This window comes from Ammospiza caudacuta, chromosome Z (genome assembly GCF_027887145.1).
Source record: "Ammospiza caudacuta isolate bAmmCau1 chromosome Z, bAmmCau1.pri, whole genome shotgun sequence".
In the NCBI taxonomy this organism is placed as follows: Eukaryota; Metazoa; Chordata; class Aves; order Passeriformes; family Passerellidae; genus Ammospiza; species Ammospiza caudacuta.
The window spans coordinates 39705334-39724619 of NC_080632.1; the positions used below are offsets into that span (position 1 = coordinate 39705334).

The following is a 19286-nucleotide window of genomic DNA, read 5'->3' on the forward strand; positions in this document are numbered from 1 at the left end:
AAAACTGTTACTGAACATTTCTAAATCAAAGCACTTAGCAGATTACTTGGGGCAGAAATTAAAAAATGTATGATTAACAAGACCTTGATAAAAATGAAGACTTACTAGTCAGTGATATCATACAATTTTTATGAAGATTTTAATCAGACCTTTTATTTCTGTGTCACAGTAGTTGAAGAATCTCATAGGACAATAGTTTGTCCATTACTTGTCTTTTGCTTTCATACTGGACAGCAATCTTGAAATACAGATTTCAGCTAGAAAATGAAAGCTTATAGTAAGACAGTGGTGTGCTTTATAGCAGCTAACAGAAAACACTTATTTCAGGTAATTTGGCAAAGGCAGTTTGCATGAGCTTGTACTAGTGGTGGCAAGCCATTGCTGCAGCAATATCTCTTGCAAAGGGGTGTGTGAAAGATATCTTGCTATTTTCTAATGGAAGAGGATTTCACTAGATCAGAGAATGTATTTTATTTTATTGACAATTTCACTTCTTTTGCACTCATGGTAAATTTAGATTATTATCAGAAATTTCTAGACAGAGCTGTTTGGTGACACAACTGTATGTACAACTGCACAGAATCCTGTCATTTGTCCTAAAAGACTGTAATGTTCATAAGTAAGTCATACTGAAAGTAAATGTTAACTGAAAGCTGTCTGGAAATAAAAAGAAATTCATCTGCTTTGCAACATCAGATAGGCTTTACAGTATTAAAAAAAGTGACCATTGTTATTTACTATTATAGTCACAGGGTACTTTATTGAATAAGTAAACTTTATTAGTTCCCTGATCAAAGCAAGTATTAGTTTCTTCCTTTCTCTGTAGTTATTCAGAGGTTAAAATGTCATTCTAATTGTGAAGTCTGCCACAAGTACAAAAAAACAAAAGGCAATTTATTACAAAAATAATTTAGTTATACTTTCCAATAATCTCTCCTCTAGAAAACTGAAGGGGCATTATTCTTTTTAGGTAAACTATTATTTTGTGCCAGTAATAGTTAGAATGCAGAGGAAAATATGGTCTGCAAAAGGCCTTCACAGGCTTATCTTTGTTCCATAAAGACTTTCAGTTATCATTGAGGAAAAGTCAGAACTAATCAGAGGGATATTCTTTATGCAGCAGAAAATGTGGGAAAACACAAGATTCCACAATAATGCTGCCAGGTGAACTCAACATTCAAATCTAAAGAAATTTGGAAAATTTATATAAAACCTACCTATAATTCTCATGAAATTAGAAGAAATGTCATGACTTATGGCAGATGTTATGAGGAAAGAGCTGACTAAATGCAGAATTTTCTTCAAGGCATGCTGTTCTTCCCTCCTTATTCCTAATTCTTTATGCAATGGTAGTTAGACCTTCTGACAATAACAATCTGATTTGCTGGCTGCCTGAGAACTGAAGATAAGTAATAAAATCTATTGAAGTGTTTAAATACAGGAACCAGAGCTCTCAGTGCAGCAGTTACATTCACATGGGAAGGCTTCGAATGCAGATGAAACTAATTAGTCTTTGTTGAAGACTGGGTTGTCATTGCAGTACTACTCCCAAAACTATTCTGGTCTCTTGACCTGTCAAGCATTGGTACTGAATGAGCACCAGATTTCTAAATAGTTATGGATATGTTTCATTACCAAATAAATCACTATAATAGAAAAAGACTTTTTTGAAATAGAGGTATTGATGAAAATAAAAAAGAAGTGTATACAAATGGATATGATTAAATTAAAATTAATTAATCAATTAAATAGAACCAGTAAATGAGAATTCATATTGGGACTCCAAAAATGTACACTATATAAATTCTATAATGGTGTTTCTCGCTTGATTAAGATTCAGTCCTCTCTGGACTGCTCAGTTCAATTCCTCCTCGATGTTCATATCACTGGACTCATACCAGTCTGAACTTCTCTAAAAATCACCAGTTAGACCAATGGGTCCCAATTACGTTTGTGACTGAATGTAGTGTATAGTTTAAGAAAAGCTACCAATTTGGCCTTCTTCAAAAGAAATCCAGTTCATGTGCACATAAACCATGCTGTAAAATAAATCATATGTGATAAGCCATGCTGTAAAATATTAAATTCCAAAGTGCGTTACCTCTCCACACTGAAAGGGTGGAGACAGAAGTGATTTATGTATGGAAACTAGAATGACTGGGTTCTATCCTGTGTAGTAATAATTTTGAGGGCAAGTTTGTTTTGACTTTCTGACTTCTACTACATTTTTACTCTTAATGATAATGTTAACTTATCTAGAAACTTGTTACTTCTTCTTTAATTATTTTCCCATTTACAGGAAATGTGCCTTGGATTAAGTACATGAAAACTTATGACAGTACTTTTTTTTTTTTTTTTTTTGCAAACAAGGATTTGTGAGACAGGACCATTCATAAGACATTTGTTGGAAGTTTACTTCTTGATTTGTGTTCCTAGATCCTGTGCCTCTGAATATACTCTGTATTTAGAAATTATGGTAAGGGAAGAAGACAAAAGCAGTAAATGTCTCTACTGTTGCAGTTCCTTATACTGTATTACTAAATAGTGCAGGAGCCAGATACTATTTCTTCATTAGGACAGTAATATGTGAACTGAGAGTGAGGAAAGAGTAAATATATCCCTATCCCTGCTACAAAAAACTAGCTTCAAGAATTGTAGGTGCACTTGTGTATATATCTATCCTCTTTAAATAACATTGTGCTGCAGTTCCAGGCAAACCTCGGCTTGTGATAAGCCACACACAGATGAACACGGCTCTAATTCAGTGGCATCCTCCAGTGGAAACTTTTGGCCCGCTGCAGGGTTATCGCCTCAAGTTTGGCCGCAAAGACGTGGATACCTTAACGACCATGGAGTTCTCAGAGAAGGAAGATCACTTCACGGCCACAGATATTCACAAAGGAGCTTCTTATGTCTTCAGGCTCTCAGCTAGAAATAAAGTGGGCTTTGGGGAGGAGATGGTTAAAGAGATTTCTGTTCCTGAAGAGGTACCCAGTGGATTTCCCCAAAATCTCCACTCCGAAAGCTCTACTTCTACATCAGTCCAATTAACTTGGCAGATGCCACTCTTGGCAGAAAGAAATGGCATTATCACCAAGTATACCATCTTGTACAGAGATATCAATGTTGCTTACCAGCCAGTTGAACTCCCTGTTGTTCCTGCTGATACCACTATGACACTTTCTGGCCTAAAACCAGATACCACTTATGATGTAAAAGTACGTGCCCACACAAGCAAAGGGCCGGGTCCATATAGTCCAAGTGTCCAGTTCAGGACACTACCCGTGGATCAAGGTAGGATTTGTCTGCTTATGGCGTTGACCTTTAAAGGAGTATCGGTCTTTGGATATCAGTGTATTTGGAGGTATAAAAAAAACTGACTGGCCCATTCATAAAAATAGGTTCATCAAACACAAAAGGTAAAGTATGTAAATCTTAATATGTTTTGGATGCCTTAGAATTCAGTTGTCCCTTGCCAAGCAAGTTCTGGCTAACTTCTTCACAACATTTTCAGGTAAGGAAAATGTGTGTATTGAGTTGCACTGGATAAGAGTGAGAACGAGTTTAAGTGTGATATTTAAATATGAACAAACAGGTAGGAGAATTGAATTCTTTGGGATTTTTGACCTAAATGGAAACCTAATGACCTAATACTCCCAAGGAACAGTGGAAAAATGAGAAGATCTAAACTCCAAGATGTTGTTTATATACATTGTTTCTTTTTTTCCAGCAGTGTTTGCAAAAAATTTTCATGTTAAAGCAGTAATGAAGACTTCTGTTTTATTGTCCTGGGAAATTCCAGAAAACTACAATTCAGCTTTGCCTTTCAAAGTAAGTAACTTTCCATTTGTACAAAAGAAAATGACAGACACTAGACAATGTATTTACCTGATTAATTAGCTTACTGAACATGAATCGTGAATATGTATTGGGGGTATCGTTGTTTCTAAGATGGCTAATTTTTTGTTCACCACTACAGTATTTAAAAAAAACAGTGAAACAAAATAATTTTTTTCTTCTTTTTTTCTAGTCCTTTCAATAAAGAATGCAGTAGAGTACTATTTTGGGTTTTGCCTCCTCAGTGTACAACAGCGTGTTTTTGATTTGCAATTCTTTTACTCCACTAGCTATAGTTTTATCTAGATACAGAGACTCAGAGTAACATGCAGTCTTGCCTGGAATTTCTTCTGCTTCATTCTTAATCACTTGGGTCATCTCAGGCAATAGCAAGTGAAGAACAGTATTTTAGGAACTAAATGGTACAAAAACCTTTCTAAATAAGGAGTGTGAATGAAACAATCAAGATACTTTTAAAAAGAGTACCTTGCTATAAATTCTGGGTTCAAGAAAAGCTGCTTACTTTGAAAAAGTGAAATTGGACTTCAGGAGTGTTTACATTGCTTTATATTAATGTAGTGCTTTTTTTTTTTTCCTGAAATTGAGAAGCTTACTTTAGGTAGTGAATTCCGTTCTGCTTTACACCCTAAAATACCCAAATAAATTTAAATTTATTTATTATTTAAATTTATAGGTAGGTTGATTCCTGAATTCAGTGTGACCTCTCCGAATAACCAAAACTACTTTTGTTTATTAACTTAGATCCTTTATGATGATGGGAAAATGGAGGTTGATGGACGTGCCACTCAAAAGCTGATCACAAACTTGAAGCCAGAGACATCATATTCATTTGTCCTGACAAACAGAGGGAATAGTGCTGGGGGTCTTCAGCACAGAGTAACCGCAAAGACTGCCCCAGACGTGCTTCGCACAAAGCCAGTCTTCATTGGGAAGACCAACTTGGATGGCATGATAACTGTGGAACTTCCAGAAGTACCCTCAAATGAGAATATAAAGTAAGTGAATCAATGACATACCATTGTTTTTAGCTCCAGAGAGATGATCGTTGTAACTTGATGTTCAACCATGGCTTTATTCTTTATAACAGTACGGAGACTACAGTGCTCTGCAGTAGTATTTGACCTAATATCAGTGTAATGTTTGATGTAGTAAACTGGGAGGTGCTGTTGACTCTCTCAAGGGGCAAGAGGCCTTACAGAAGGATGCAGATAGATTGGAACACTGGGCAGTCATGAGTGGCATGAAAATTAAGAGCAAATGTCAAATTCTGTTGTAAGGTTCCTTGAGTGCATTTAACAGGGGGCAACAAAGCTGTTGGCATGACTGAAAGGAATATCCTGTAAGGAGCTGCTAAGGTTTTTGAGTTTGTCTGGTTTGGAGAAAAGAAGGCTAAGGGCTGACCTGCTCTCTGCAACTTCCTGGGGGGGGGAAGTGAAGAGGGAGCTGCTGATCTCTTCTTGCTGAGATCCATTTATAGAACATGAGGCAATGCCTCAGAGCTGCATCAGGGGAGCTGCATCAGATGTATTAGGAAGCATTTGCTTACTATGATTATTTTCAACCTGGAAGAGGCTTCCTAGTCAGGTGGTTAATGTCCCAAGCATGTCAGTGTTTAAGAGGTATTTGGATGATGCCCTAATTTGTTTTAACTTTTGGTCACCCCTGAAGGGCTGAGGTAATGGGAACAGATGATCACTGTATGTCAGTTCCAAGTAGAACTCTTAAGTTTGTCTCATAGCCACGTATGTAGGACTTGTATAAAGACTGATTGTCCTTCAGTTTGCAGATTTTTCTTGCAGTACTTCTGTGTTTCATCACGGACTGCAAAATGAGGGATGCAGAAAACCAGTTATATTTTGAACAGTGTATCATCTCAAAAAGAGTGGATACCCGTCAATGCATAACTACCCTGCTGTAGCTCCTTGATGTAGTCAGACTCCGTCATTCAAGAATTATATTGAGTTTTAAAGAATTGATACTGCACTTAAATTCATTCAGATTAATTATTTCTGATAGTTTTTATCAGGATAAAAATACTTGCCCTTTCCACTGGTCTCAGAATGAAAACAAGCTTTTGCTAAAAAAAGTTGGAAATTTTCCAGAGGTTACATAGATTTTGGAAGGGAACAGGTGGTGTTGAAATTTAAACAGAAACAGGACTAAAGATCTGAGAGCACATGGTCAGCAGGGATTAGAAAGGTTAGACAATAAAGATTTGCCAGAAAAACATGAAGCATGAAACAATCAATAAGTGTTATTGCTCTGCTTATAGTGATTCTTGTTGATCTGTAAGGTTCCCATATGTAATGTAAAGGAAATGGGGAGGAAAATGAGTTGGTCACTAAATGATGGGAATTCAGCTTTGTCTCCCTGGTGGATTTTTACAGCTTTCTAGAAAGCTGCCCCCTTTTTCATTACTGACTGAAGATTTTGAGGCAGGTAAGGTCAAGAAATAAATGACTTTGAAACATTAAAAGGATGAAAAACTGAAAAATGTAGTCATTATCATTAGATTGAGTAAGATGCGGTCAGTAACAAATGCAGCTAAGGAAGACTGAAGATGGAATGAGTCAAAAAAGATTTATGAGGCAGGGCATTCACAGAGAGAAAAATGTGCAGGATAGCTGATCTAACAGCAGCAGAAGATAGCACTGGAATAAAAGACAATTCCCTTCTTTTTATATAGTGTAAAAAAGTTAAAGAGGCTAAGTGACATCAGAAAAGGTATATTAAATCTATAGGGTCCGACTGCCAATTTTGCAAATAATGTATCTCCTATTTTTGCATCTATTTTCTAAGATTTGATCAGGCTTGATAAAGTAAAACACAACAGCAAAGATTGACTTGACCCTTGGAGCAAGCACACCAAAGCAAGTACATACTGAACAGTAAGCCTGACCTGATGCTTGCCCCAATAAAATAAGTAAGATTATTCTGCATTAGTCTTTATATGGGAAGAACAATTTCATGTATTAGTCATGTTGAGATTTTTAGACATGCTGCTCCTCTGTTGGTACATTATATGCTGAGGATTGTTCCTAGCTTACAATGAAGTACTGAGAATTTTTGAGTAATTCTAATTACACACAAAGTGAAACAGGTAATAGTTTGCTCTAATGCAGAATAGGTAATGAGATTGAGGGTAATATTATAAAAGCCTTTGTAATATTTGTAATTAAAGAAGGTATTATTTATCAACGTTTGATGGTGATACAGGATAGAAATTGGTGCAGAGCTCACCTTATGATTAGTAAAATGATCTCTTTTGCTCATCTCAAGGGAGCAAGTTCTTAATTTTTCTTTCTCTTAGTATTTTGGGCTATTTCCAAAGCAATTTTTATGCGTAAAGCACAGTTCATGTTTCTCCGAATCTCTTACATCTTTGAAAAGTCTTAAGTAAAAACAGAGTTTTGTGGAAGACTTTGGCCTCTCAAATACTCAGTAGATAGAACAAGATCCAAATAAACCCTTCATTTCTCACCCTCCTCCCTTCTCTCTCCCAGGAAAACCTCCAACCTAAAAACAAACAAGAAAATAACAAAGTAAACTATAAGACATGTTTTTCAGGAGATGCTACATTTTGCACAATTCACTGAAAATCACAGAACTTTATTATCCCTCACAATTTGCAGCACTGCATATTAGTGTGAAAATTTTCATTTTTCTGCTTACTATTTATCCGCTTATTCGTTCAGTTTAAAATACGCTGTGTGTGCTGAAAGTCTTATTAGATTTTCAAAGTTACAACAGGGAGACTTTAATGAGGGAAGTGAAAAAGAGTGGGAAAGTTACAATTATGTGCTGGATGTTCTTTGATTGAAAAGAGAAATGTATGAATGCTCTGTTAGCTTAAAAAATAAAAGATGAAGAAAAAGAAGAGGATAAGTACGTGTCTTTGATGTTTGAAAGACATAGAGGGGCAAGTTTTCCTTTCTTTATGTCTTGATTCTTAGTCATCTGTTAAAGAAAGGGTATGTCAGTCAGTGTTTACTAGGATTTACAATTCAAAGTATTTTTAATAGACAAATGCAGGTTTAAAACCTGGGGTCAACCAGCCTTACAGTTTTTAATATTTTTAAAAGATTATTTATAATATCGTCATTATAAGAATGCACACCACAGATGTTTTTTGACATACTGGAATACAGCAAGTGGACACTAGTTAAAAATCTATGGGCAACACTGCTTTCCAGTGCTCCTGTTGGAGCTTAGCATTTCCACTGAAAATTTCCTCAAATTTCTTAACACAAGTATTAGCGAATACACATACTCTCTAAAACCTCTGGTTTTGTTACATTTCTTTTATGGGAAAGAGATTTAAATAAGAAGAGATCATTAAAATCGATCAACGGCTTGCAGTGGTATGGTAAAAATGATAGTTTAGTGTTGGCTTAGACTGATATGGGTTTGAGCCAGCATTTTGGCAGCTCCTTTTCTGTAGACTCTTTGTTAATTACTTAGGATTTTCAGCTGCATTTCACGAGTAAAATTAATAGTTTTGCAGAAGGTTGAATGGGTTGTAAAAAAAAAAAGCAGACTGGAAAAGGAGATGGCCCATGAGACACTAAAATTATCTTCCATAATGAGACCTAGAAACACCTTAATAAGCTTTTGTTACTAGAAACAAAGAAAATGTTTCTTTCCCTCTCCCCTGATATGGAGAGAGCTTGACTTTGTGACAAGTGTGTTTATCAAGAAGACATATACTACCCTGAATGTCCTGCTGCTGTGATTCCACTGCTTCTTCCCTCACATTAAAGTGAAGTTATGGATCTGCCTGACACATATGCAGGCTTTGTGAAGCAAGCAATAAAAGTAGCAGATCTCCATCACACTAGAAAATATAATTTACTAGTCTCCATGGGTGGGGAGGAAGAAAATATTATTATGAAAATATTTCTGAGCAAAACTGATATATATAATTTGCAAATCCTAGTTATAAAGAGAGTATGTATCAAGCTCTCTTACCTATGACTGTGAACAGGATACTTATGCAGATAGAGCTAATGGCATTTGATTGTCAAAAGGAAAGAGAGTATGGGTGCAGTGTATGTCCTCTTTGCTCTCTTTTCTCTTTATTATGATATTGGCATTAAAAAATAAATTTTTCAAACCTACTATTTTGATTATACATTAAAATGGGAGAAGATAGGTTGGTAATTGAGATTTAAATATATGGTAATATATTTCAATTTAGGGCTTTGGGGTTTTGTTTCAGTGTGATGGTGGCAGGGCACACATAACCTATGGTTCTTGTATTTCATGTCGGCATTTTAGTACATTGTAATTAAAGTTTTTTATAAATATTTATATGTTTGCACAAAAAGGCAGGTAATTGGTGCCATTTGTTGGTCAAATGCTTTACAACTGATGTTATTGCCAAAGTGTGAACGTTTACAGCTATGTTTGGAAGACTGCAGTGACATATTAATGTGCAGAAGTTTATTCTCAACATACCACTTTTCTCTTTAGTTCCTCTGAACAGACCCACTCCATCAATTTATCTGTTCCTTGTCATTCACCTTCTCTTTTGTCCAACTTTGTCATTTACAGAGGCTATTACATAGTTATTGTGCCTTTGAAGAGGTCTCGTGGAAAGTTTATCAAACCATGGGAGAGTCCAGATGAAATGGAATTAGATGAGGTACTGTATATGGTTTGGGGTTTTTTCTTCTCCTTTATTAAAGAAGAAATCTTTCTACTTTTAGGTAATTAACTCACCAGTTTTAAAAGTTTTGGCAGGATACTTTATGTTTGTGTTAGCCTGTGGAGACTAAAACAAATTCAGGTTACTTAAATGAGAAGACAGTGAAGACATTAAGTTGAAACAAAGAGCACAGTGTCTTATATTTGTTGACACTAATATTTTACTCTTTTTCTGTTGTAAAGAGTGATGCAAAAGTGCAGGAGGTGAAATGACTTGTCAGCAAAAGCTTAATCACCAACAATATGAACTGTAATAAAGGTCTGGTTCATTACAGGGGTGTTTACTAAGTCTGTAACAAATGCTAAATTGCAATTTGCACCTCAGTTTAACATTTGACCTTCTGGTGGTGTTTTTATACCATTGTCATATACTGTAATACTTCTAGTGAGACACAGCCTCCATTCCACCAACAGTTTGTGATCAGAAATAAATGCATGAACAAGGAAGGAAAGAGCAACTTTGTGTCATCGTCTGAAACTTTAAATGACCTTAATCCAAGGGGAGGAATTATTTTCATTTTAGAAATAAGCCCAGCAATGCTAGAAATCAATTCAGTATATTATTGATATAGTAGTATTACAGGAAATACAATATTCACCCCCATTTTCTGTTTTACTGAAGGACAGTATAGCTCATGCAAACTTGTCCTTCTTCTTTCAGTCTGTAAAGCTGTAGTAATACTAATTTTTGTGATTTTAAAACTCTTTCAAGGGCCCCCTATGAGAGACTTCTATAAAAAGCAGGTGATGGTGTTATTATTGTTCTCGTTGTATCTGACCAAGATTTTAGATAACATTCAAATGCTGTGGCACTTTGTACCTGTAATATGTCTGCAATTCAAAGACCAGAATCAGTTTTTTTCACTCCTGATAGAGTGTTCTTTTGACTGTATCAATTTATTTTTCTATTTTCTCTTGGTGGATTCAAGAGATTTATGTTACAGAGCTAACCTCACCATATGCTTTTCCATAACACAGTTACTGGGAAGTGTTGATCACCTGCGAGCAAGCATAAATGTTCTTTTCTCTCCTGTTATTGACAAAATGGATATAAATTTCAAATTTTGCCCCAAAATATAGGGAAAATAAATATCTTCACCAAACTAACAGTGTTGTAGAAAGTGTTCGAAATATAAATGGAATTATTTCAGTCCTTGTCACAACAACAGGTAAATCCTTAATCAGAATATTAAAAACAACTTTTCAGAGGAAGGCATGATGGCTAACTGATTCACTCCTGTGTTTCTTCTTGACCAGTTTCATTTGTGTGATCATCTCTCTTCTTTCAATTGCAGCAATGCCTCACTTTGATCTATTAACTTCTTCCCTTTAAAAGAACTTTGACTGTAAATGCCATCAGCTCATGAACATAGTCATAGGTGACATCAAATACAGTTAAACAGTAAAACTCTGACAGCCACATCTATACAGTAATGGAAACTGATTGAATATTACCACCCACTTTTAACATCCAAAGGCTGTAGTCACATTCAGCAGCATTAATAGATTAAAGCATAGGTGCCAGATGACATTGAACTTTCTGGCAGTTAAATTTTATGGTTCCTGCTGATTCTCATAACAAAGGGTCATTTTAATCATCCTGCAAGTTGTGTTGCCTTAGTCGGTATAAGAGATTGATAAAGAACATTTATTAATTCAGAAATATTTGTGTCAGGATGGATTGTTTCCTACCTCTATTGATATAATTGAGACCACATTGTAGAATTAATGATGGAAGAAATAAGATATGCATTGAGTGGAAAATGAAGTTATTTCTGATAAAGAACTGAATCCCTTGATATATCTTTTACAATTGCCACCAATACATATAGCAAGAGTTGAGCAGAGGAAAACATTAAAAGCAGCCAGCATCTGCATATCATTCTAACTCATTCAGGTTCTATTGCTTAAAAGATTGGTTTTCTTCCAGCTTTGGAAAGTATGCATTTTATCAAGTGTGCTGTTCCTGACAAGTTTGTGAACACAGTGCCACAATAAATACTTTAGGAAAAAAATAATAACAATGACAACACGAACACCACACACACAAAAAACAACCCAAAAAGCCAACAACAACAACAACAACAAAAAAACCCCAACAAAACCACCCCCTAAAAAACCCAACCAAACAAAAAAAACCAAAAAAACAAAAAAAAAACCAAAAAAAAAAAAAAAAAAAAAAAAACAGCAAAAAACCCCAACAAACTAAAAAATAAAAAACCACACAACCACTCCTTCAAAAAACCACTACTCTCTGAGGAAATAGTTCCTGATGATCAAGTGAGGATACTTGTACATATTTATATTTTTAGTATGGTCTCAGATATATGTCTGGTATTAGAATTGGTTGGGTAATAGATATTTCAAAGAACTATGTTCCAAATAGTTTTCGTAGATTGTCAGAAGGAAAGTGCTAATAACGCAGCTCTTGAGTATAACTCCATTACATAACTGAGCAGTCCAAAAAGACTCTTCAGCCTTATTGTAGTTGCCTAATCTACCTGCTCCTTGAACCTCAGCTCTGAAAGAAACTAAGATAGTTTTAAAATAGCAGATAATGAACTAGATGTTTGGTATCTGAAAAAAAAATTATTAGAGATACAGTCCTTTTTTACGAACTCAAAATTTCTTTTTTTTAATATCAGGAGGTTCAGTGACTTTAAATAGCCACATCATGCAACCAAATGAAAAGAAAAAAAAATTATGAATTGCAGTAAGTATTACCTACTAGAATTATTTTAGATTTGTAAGCAGTAAAACCTAAATAAAGGTTGCAATGTTAAGTTTTAAATGAATTCAGTAATTTTATTGAAATCTGTGTATAGTTTACAATAGGAGATAGATGAAGAAGCAATGATATTTGGCAACAACCCCATTTCCATAGGAAACATTACTGAGGCTGGAGGTTCACCTGAGATCTACTCAATCATGTGTAATCAATCTTACAAAGTTTTCATCTACACACAAACACGCCTAAGTTAACTGGCCTTAAGTGATGTATAACCACCTTTGAAAAGTTTAACTAATTTTATTGTCTCAGGCTAACTAACTTTTGGCATTCATAGTCAAAACTCAGTTCTTGATCACTCTAATACTATACTTCATCATTTCATTTTCTTCCAATATATATGTTTTCTGTTACTATTTCAAATGCAAGAAATTATCAAGATCAAACATTTTTCTTTGTCTCTCAATCTAATTTTGATTGCTGTACTCCTACCGTACTTTGACATTTTATTATGAGTTATTTATAATCTAAATTGTAAATACACTGTAATCTGGAAACATATGATAAAGAACAATGAATTTAATTGAGGCAGAGGACACACAACTTTAATTCCAGTGGAAGAGGTGCATGGAAGTATCAGTTACCCTCGGGGATTGCACAAGCCGTACACCTCTACTAGAGCTGTTGTGTTTGTGGCTCCTGACTTTAAGCTAGCGTGCACTGTTACTACCCCAACACTTAGCTTCGTGTTTTGGCAGACTTCAAGATAGCCAGTGCTCAGCCCTCTGCATAGGCATTGCTATAAAATGGGGCATCATACAGAGATAAACTTTTCAAAGTGCTTCCCTCAGCAGATCCTATCAGGGCTGATCTAACCTGGAACAAACTTTGATTGTTGTCTGCCTCATGTTCTGCATTTAGTAACTCTTCCCAGGGCATAGGAAGCTACCAACAGATGTGAGAGTCACCTTCAATAAAGTAACTAAATAGAAATCTCTTCAATATTACAGTTCTCTGCTGCCCTCATTTTTATACGACGCAAATAGACTCTAGCTGCTCATTAAACTGTTTAGGAAGAATGAAAGAGAAATATGGACTGCTGATTGGAATAGTGTCCTTGAGTAATGAATAATGATTTCTAGTCTCAAATTATGGCCAGTTCTTCTTTTGCTCAGGGGATCCATTGCGCTGTACCAGCTTTTGTGTCATGGCATTGAAATTGATAAAGGTAAATGGATGTAAAATCTCTGCAACGGGGCACAGACACAGCATTAGAGCTGGAAAGCAGTTTACTGCATAGATGTTTGAAGGTATAACATCCAAATGCCCTCAATGTTAAGGAAGCCCGGATTCAAGTGGCACGACTTGCTTTCATATGTATCTGTAACCTTATATTTAGTCAGTGAGAAAGGTTATCAAATTATTCAGTATTAAAAGCTCCTTTCTGAGTAGCAGAGTGAATATTAAGTTGCTTTACATGCATTGCAATTGTTAATTGTGTAATTGCAAAATACAAGATACCATGACGGGAGACAAAAAGGTGTGGTCACCAAGCTATGGCCTAAATAAAGAGTGCATTGAAGATGGTGAAGGGCCTTGAGGAGAAGCCATATGTGGAGTGGCTGAGATCACTTGGTTTATTCAGCCTGGAGGAGACGGAGGAGAGACTCCATTGCAGTTACTGCTTCCTTGTGAGGGGAGGTGGAGGGGCAGGCACACATCTCTTCACTCTGTGGTGACCAGAGACAGGACCTGAGGGAATGGTCTGAAGTTCTGTTAGGGGAGGTTTAGGATGCATATTAGGAAAAGAATCTTCACCCAGATGGTGGTTGGGCACTGGAACAGCTCCCCAGGGAAGTGGTCACAGCACCAGCATGACAGAGTTCATGACAGGCACAGGGAATGACTCTTGGGACTGTCCTGTGCCAGGCCAGGACTTGGACTCAGTGATCCTTGAGGGTCTCTTCCAACTCAGCATATTCTGTGATTCCATGATTCTGTGGAGAACTTCCCCGACTAAACGTACTTTGAAATTAATATATGTAGTTAAGATTGGATTTTAGTATCTTTTTTCTTAATCTACTTCTCACTCCAGAGATTTGTCTCCTTCTCCTTCTTTAGAAATGAATCTTGTGCTAATCTGCTGTATTAGAAGCATTAGTGTGCTGAAAAGACTAAACTACTTAGAAAAATTTGTGATTTAACTATAAGACTACAGGACATCATGTAAGTTTCATAAGCAAAAAACAAAGGGAATCACAAAGAAACCTTAGAAGTCATAGTTTATCACATAGGAGAAGTTCTGACTCCTTGTAATCAGACCAGACTAATTTTTGTGGAATACCGGTATATGTAAAGCAAAAAAAGGTATTGAAGAAACATTTGTCTGATTTAATAAGTAATTCATCAACAGATTATACTAGCTGAGATTAAGTTCCTTTATCAGTAAGTATATGTTTTCCAAGTTTGAGCCTAGCATCTAATCTTGTACTGATGTAAATTTTAGCTTTGTTTATCAGAAGAAGTGATTCAGTCACCGTTCCTGGAGGTATTTAAAGAGATGTGTAGTTTTGGCAACTAGGGAAATGGTTTAAGGGTGGACATGGCAGTGTTAGATTAATGGCTGTGGCTGGAATCAGTCTTAGAGGCCCTTTCCAATGCAATTGATTTATGATTCTATTCTATGACTCAATATAGAGATAGATGATAGATAGATAGATAGATAGATAGATAGATAGATAGATAGATAGATAGATAGATAATATGTAATATGTTATGTGTATTTATATGTCCCTAGAGAAAATAGATAGTTTTCTTATCCTCTCCCAACTTCCTCCTAGACGCAACAGTATCTAAAAATTGTTTTATGTTTGTAGTCTGAGTGCTGCAATTGCCTCCTTGTATTTTATCCTGACAAGAATGTCGAGAATTTGGAAGATTTTGCAATTGATTTAGTGATACTGATATATCCCATGAAATGTGGATAAATTGGTTTTTTTGTAGTTCCTGGTCATGCATTAAATTTTCTCATTACACTGTCAATAAGTTACGTTAAAATTGTTTACAGTTACCGTTCTGTTCATGCTTGCTCTCTCTCTCCCCCCCTTTCTTTTCCCTTCCTTCATTTTAAAGCTGCTTAAGGAGATAGCTAGGAAACGCAGAAGCATTCGTCTTGGGAGGGAAGTTGAATTAAAGCCATATATTGCAGCTCACTTTGAAGTTCTTCCCACGGAATTCACATTGGGGGATAAGAAGCATTATGGTGGATTTGAGAATAAGCAACTGCAGAGTGGTCAAGAATATGTCTTCTTTGTATTGGCTGTAATGGAGCACTCAGAATCTGTAAGTTAGTTCATGTTTTTCAATATCTAAATTACCTTACACAATCACGGAAGCATTTTTTCAATGCTTAAGCCACTTCCCTAAATCTTTGTTTTAATATTACATGTCAGAGCATCTTAAAGTGAGTGTTTCCTTACTCAATGCCCATTAATTCGTTGAACTCTTCTGTTCTGCTTGCACCTTTGTGTATTACTTCAGTGTATAACTGAAACCTAAGAGTCAGCTTTTATTGGCTGTGTCACGATCCTTTGAAAATTACATTGTGTATTATTTTGGACCATGGACACAGCTTCTGAGACATGATCTTTACAGCAGCATCTTTCTCTATATATTTAAAAGAATTTAAAAGCTGTCTTTTGATGCTACCATTGAATAATGGTATAGGATATACATATAGGGTTCTTGTAAAGATCCATTGAACTAGGGACGTGCACAGCTACCCTCTTTAGCTGCAGTCATTCCATAAGAATTTCATCTGTAAATTGTTAGAAAGTTAGAAAATAATTCAGTAGTAGGGAAAATTCCTAAAAAAAAAAAAAAAAAAAAAAAACTAAAAAATTAGCTGTCATTTCTCTTTACACAATTCATTTTGTAGTCACATCCGTTTATGCATGAATTAACCTAATGCATGTAGTTTATTAAAAAAAGAAGACAGAAAGACAGATGTAAGACTTTTGAAAGATGCAATACACATTAGCATTTTAACATACAGTGTGTAATACAGTATGTTTCTAATTTGTAGCTCAACCTGACAGGTACATTTGCAGATTCAATCACTTGAAACTCCAACACCAATAATCTGAATTCTAATCAAATGCTTGCAGTGTATAACGCTGCATTTGCTTTCTTGGTGTCAATGGAATGTGCCTACTTAGGCGCAGTGAGGAGGTACTTCCACTTTGAATACTTTTAGACACTTTAGCTTCATTTGAAAATAAAGTGCCTCCTGCAAGCTCTAACATAAATCAAAAGTTCTCTTTTCACTTTTTGACGTGGGCTGCATAGACAGATAATTCTGAAGGTGTTGCATCACAAAGGTTCAGACTGGAGAAGGTAGACAGCTTTTTACTATAAATTAGAGGCCATAAATCTGTATGTCATAAATTGCCTGTACTAAAATGGATCTTTTCAATATAAAGTGCAGTTTCTTGTGTTTTTTATATTAGTTAAGGTATAAATTACCTGAATGTATTGTTTTGTTAGAAATCAGGATGAAAAAGCAGGAAGAAACTGGTTTGTAAACTGACACATATAGCAAAATGTATATAGGGTCCTGCTCTTGAAAGACTTCAAAAGGCATTACTGAACTTAGGCTATCAATAAGACACTTCAGCATGCCATCTGAAACATTTATGTGCTTGAGTAGCATGAGGTAGCCACAGACTGTGAAGAATTATTTAGGGGTGTCAGATTCAGCTTTCAATGACTTTCAATGCTCCAGTGTATCAGCTCCAGCATATATAGCTGATTTTCTTCTAGGATTACAGGTTCTACAGATGTAACTTGAAAGGGACATTTTTCTTGATATTCAGATGTTACGTTTTACAGAAGGCTTCTTATTCAGAGAGCACAAAATTTCTCTCTTGATTGGTAGAATAGAGAGCTTGAATTAAAAAAGGTCATGGGAAGGTCTGAATTTGTTTAACTTAGTAAAATGGGAGCTGGAGAGCTGTGATTAAAATCTATAAATATGTTAAGAATGTCATCAAGAGGAAGGAAAAAATAAGAAAAAATTTAAAATAATAAATGAGTTTAATTTTTCATTAATACAAGATGTTTTAAAATTGAAAGTGAAATCCTATTTATTGAAGAAAAGGTAGTAAGTGTTTACACTGTTACCCTCAATATCCCTCTATATCTTTTTCCAGGCATTTTTGCCATCCACTCCAAAGGAAGAGGGGAAATACAAAGAGTTTCTTCTCGGAGCAATGAACCTCTTTTATTTCTTAAGAGTACTAAACCTGAGGGGAAAAAAAAAATCAGTTTACTTGGGTGGCTCAGGAATGGAACGTGAAGACTCCCCAATTTCCAGACCATGATCATAGACGCAAAATATAGGGAGGTTTTGGTGCCAGATGCCAGGTGTAGTAAAATGCTATAATATAACTGGGGATTGTTGGCATGGGTGCTAGCTCAGTAACACTAAGTAAGTAAGTGCCTCAGCCTTTCCAGTCCTAATCCTGTCTCAAACCCAGACACTGTCATAGCCCAGAGCCCAAACAGGGCCAAATGAAGTGTAAAAAAACATGTCTCCTTTGATAACACTTGTCCTGGCTTAGGGCATCTTTCAGAATGCGATGCAAACATAAATGGAAGCTAATCTCTTCTCCCAGTTATCTTACTCTGTTTTAGCTGACATTTCTGATCTACCATGGAATCAAGTTTTTAAGTCTTTTGCAAGATCTGTTGTTCAAATCCTAGTTTAATGCTGATGAAGACACACTAGCACAAACAAGAAATATGTACAAACAATTTTGCACTTCTGACTTTACTATAATTTAGACTTCTTAAAATGATCCAGTTTCAGCAGGCTGACTCTTCAGCCTCACCAGTCTGTAATTTTAACTCTGCACTCAGCCACAGATGAAACATCTCAGGTCTGACAAGAATAAAAAAGAATTCTCTTTATCAAGGGTTTTATCCTAGGCCAGCTGGCTTTACATCATGTAGCAAACCAAAGATTTTCAACAACCTCTGTTGGTTCATAATTTTAGTTTAATCCTTATGAAACACTGAGTGTTTAGCTTCCCTTTATATTCTACAATGGATTCTCCCATTTTTCAGTCTTAAGTTCAAGTTGTCTCCACCTTGTGTAGGTATATTCTGTCAGACAGTTTTTGACTGGTCAAAAACAGTACTGTCATTGCAAGACCCTTTTCAGAAAACCTCCTACATTCAGTCCCCTTTATTTTTATCTATAGCAGTCTTGTTATGTCTCAAGTACCCTTCCATATTGTGCAGGAAGAAAGTGTTAAACCAGTATGAAACTAAAAAAAAACCCAAAAATTGGTAACTGGTGGGCCATATTTCTCAGTGTCCTATTCAGTTTTTCATTCTCTGTTTAGGTTGCAAAGTGTTCTGTGAGGACTGTGCTACATGATTTGTCTGCAGGTCATTTCTAATATGTGGAACACAAAATAAAAATTATAATAACAACACACTGTTCAATTTGCAAGTTTATGTATTTCTTTCAAGAAAAATAGCATTTCCAGTTTGCTGTCCTCATTGCATCATTACCCTCTCTACATTTATTTTAGATGTGGGATAGTTAAAATATTAATGCATTGCTTTCTGATTAAGAACTATTTTTATTTCTCCAGACCATGTATGCAACAAGCCCATATTCAGATCCTGTTGTGTCAATGGATCTTGATCCCCAACCAATTACAGACGAGGAAGAAGGCTTGATTTGGGTTGTTGGACCAGTTCTTGCAGTGGTGTTTATCATCTGTATTGTTATAGCTATACTGCTTTATAAAAGGTAGGTTTACCTTTTAGCTTTCTTGCAAGGTATGTCTTTTCTCCTCTATATTGGTCACTTTGTAGTACTTGTTCCACACTGTATTTTTGCACTACAATGTTAACTGTCATTGCTTTGGAACATTTTGAAATTTATTAATGGCTTCCAGCATGCTGCAGAAATTTTTGACTG

At 35.7% G+C, this 19286-nt stretch overlaps 1 protein-coding gene across 1 annotated transcript in view; it reads left to right on the plus strand.

Moving 5' to 3' along the window:
* PTPRD (protein tyrosine phosphatase receptor type D) overlaps nucleotides 1–19286 on the plus strand; it is a 354698-nt gene that overhangs the window by 244609 nt on the left and 90803 nt on the right. The window contains exons 18-23 of the mRNA XM_058823656.1: nucleotides 2707–3294; nucleotides 3731–3831; nucleotides 4600–4853; nucleotides 9412–9502; nucleotides 15425–15634; nucleotides 18955–19115. Of these exons, the coding sequence (XP_058679639.1) occupies nucleotides 2707–3294; nucleotides 3731–3831; nucleotides 4600–4853; nucleotides 9412–9502; nucleotides 15425–15634; nucleotides 18955–19115 (1405 nt within the window). The remainder of the gene's footprint in view (nucleotides 1–2706; nucleotides 3295–3730; nucleotides 3832–4599; nucleotides 4854–9411; nucleotides 9503–15424; nucleotides 15635–18954; nucleotides 19116–19286) is intronic.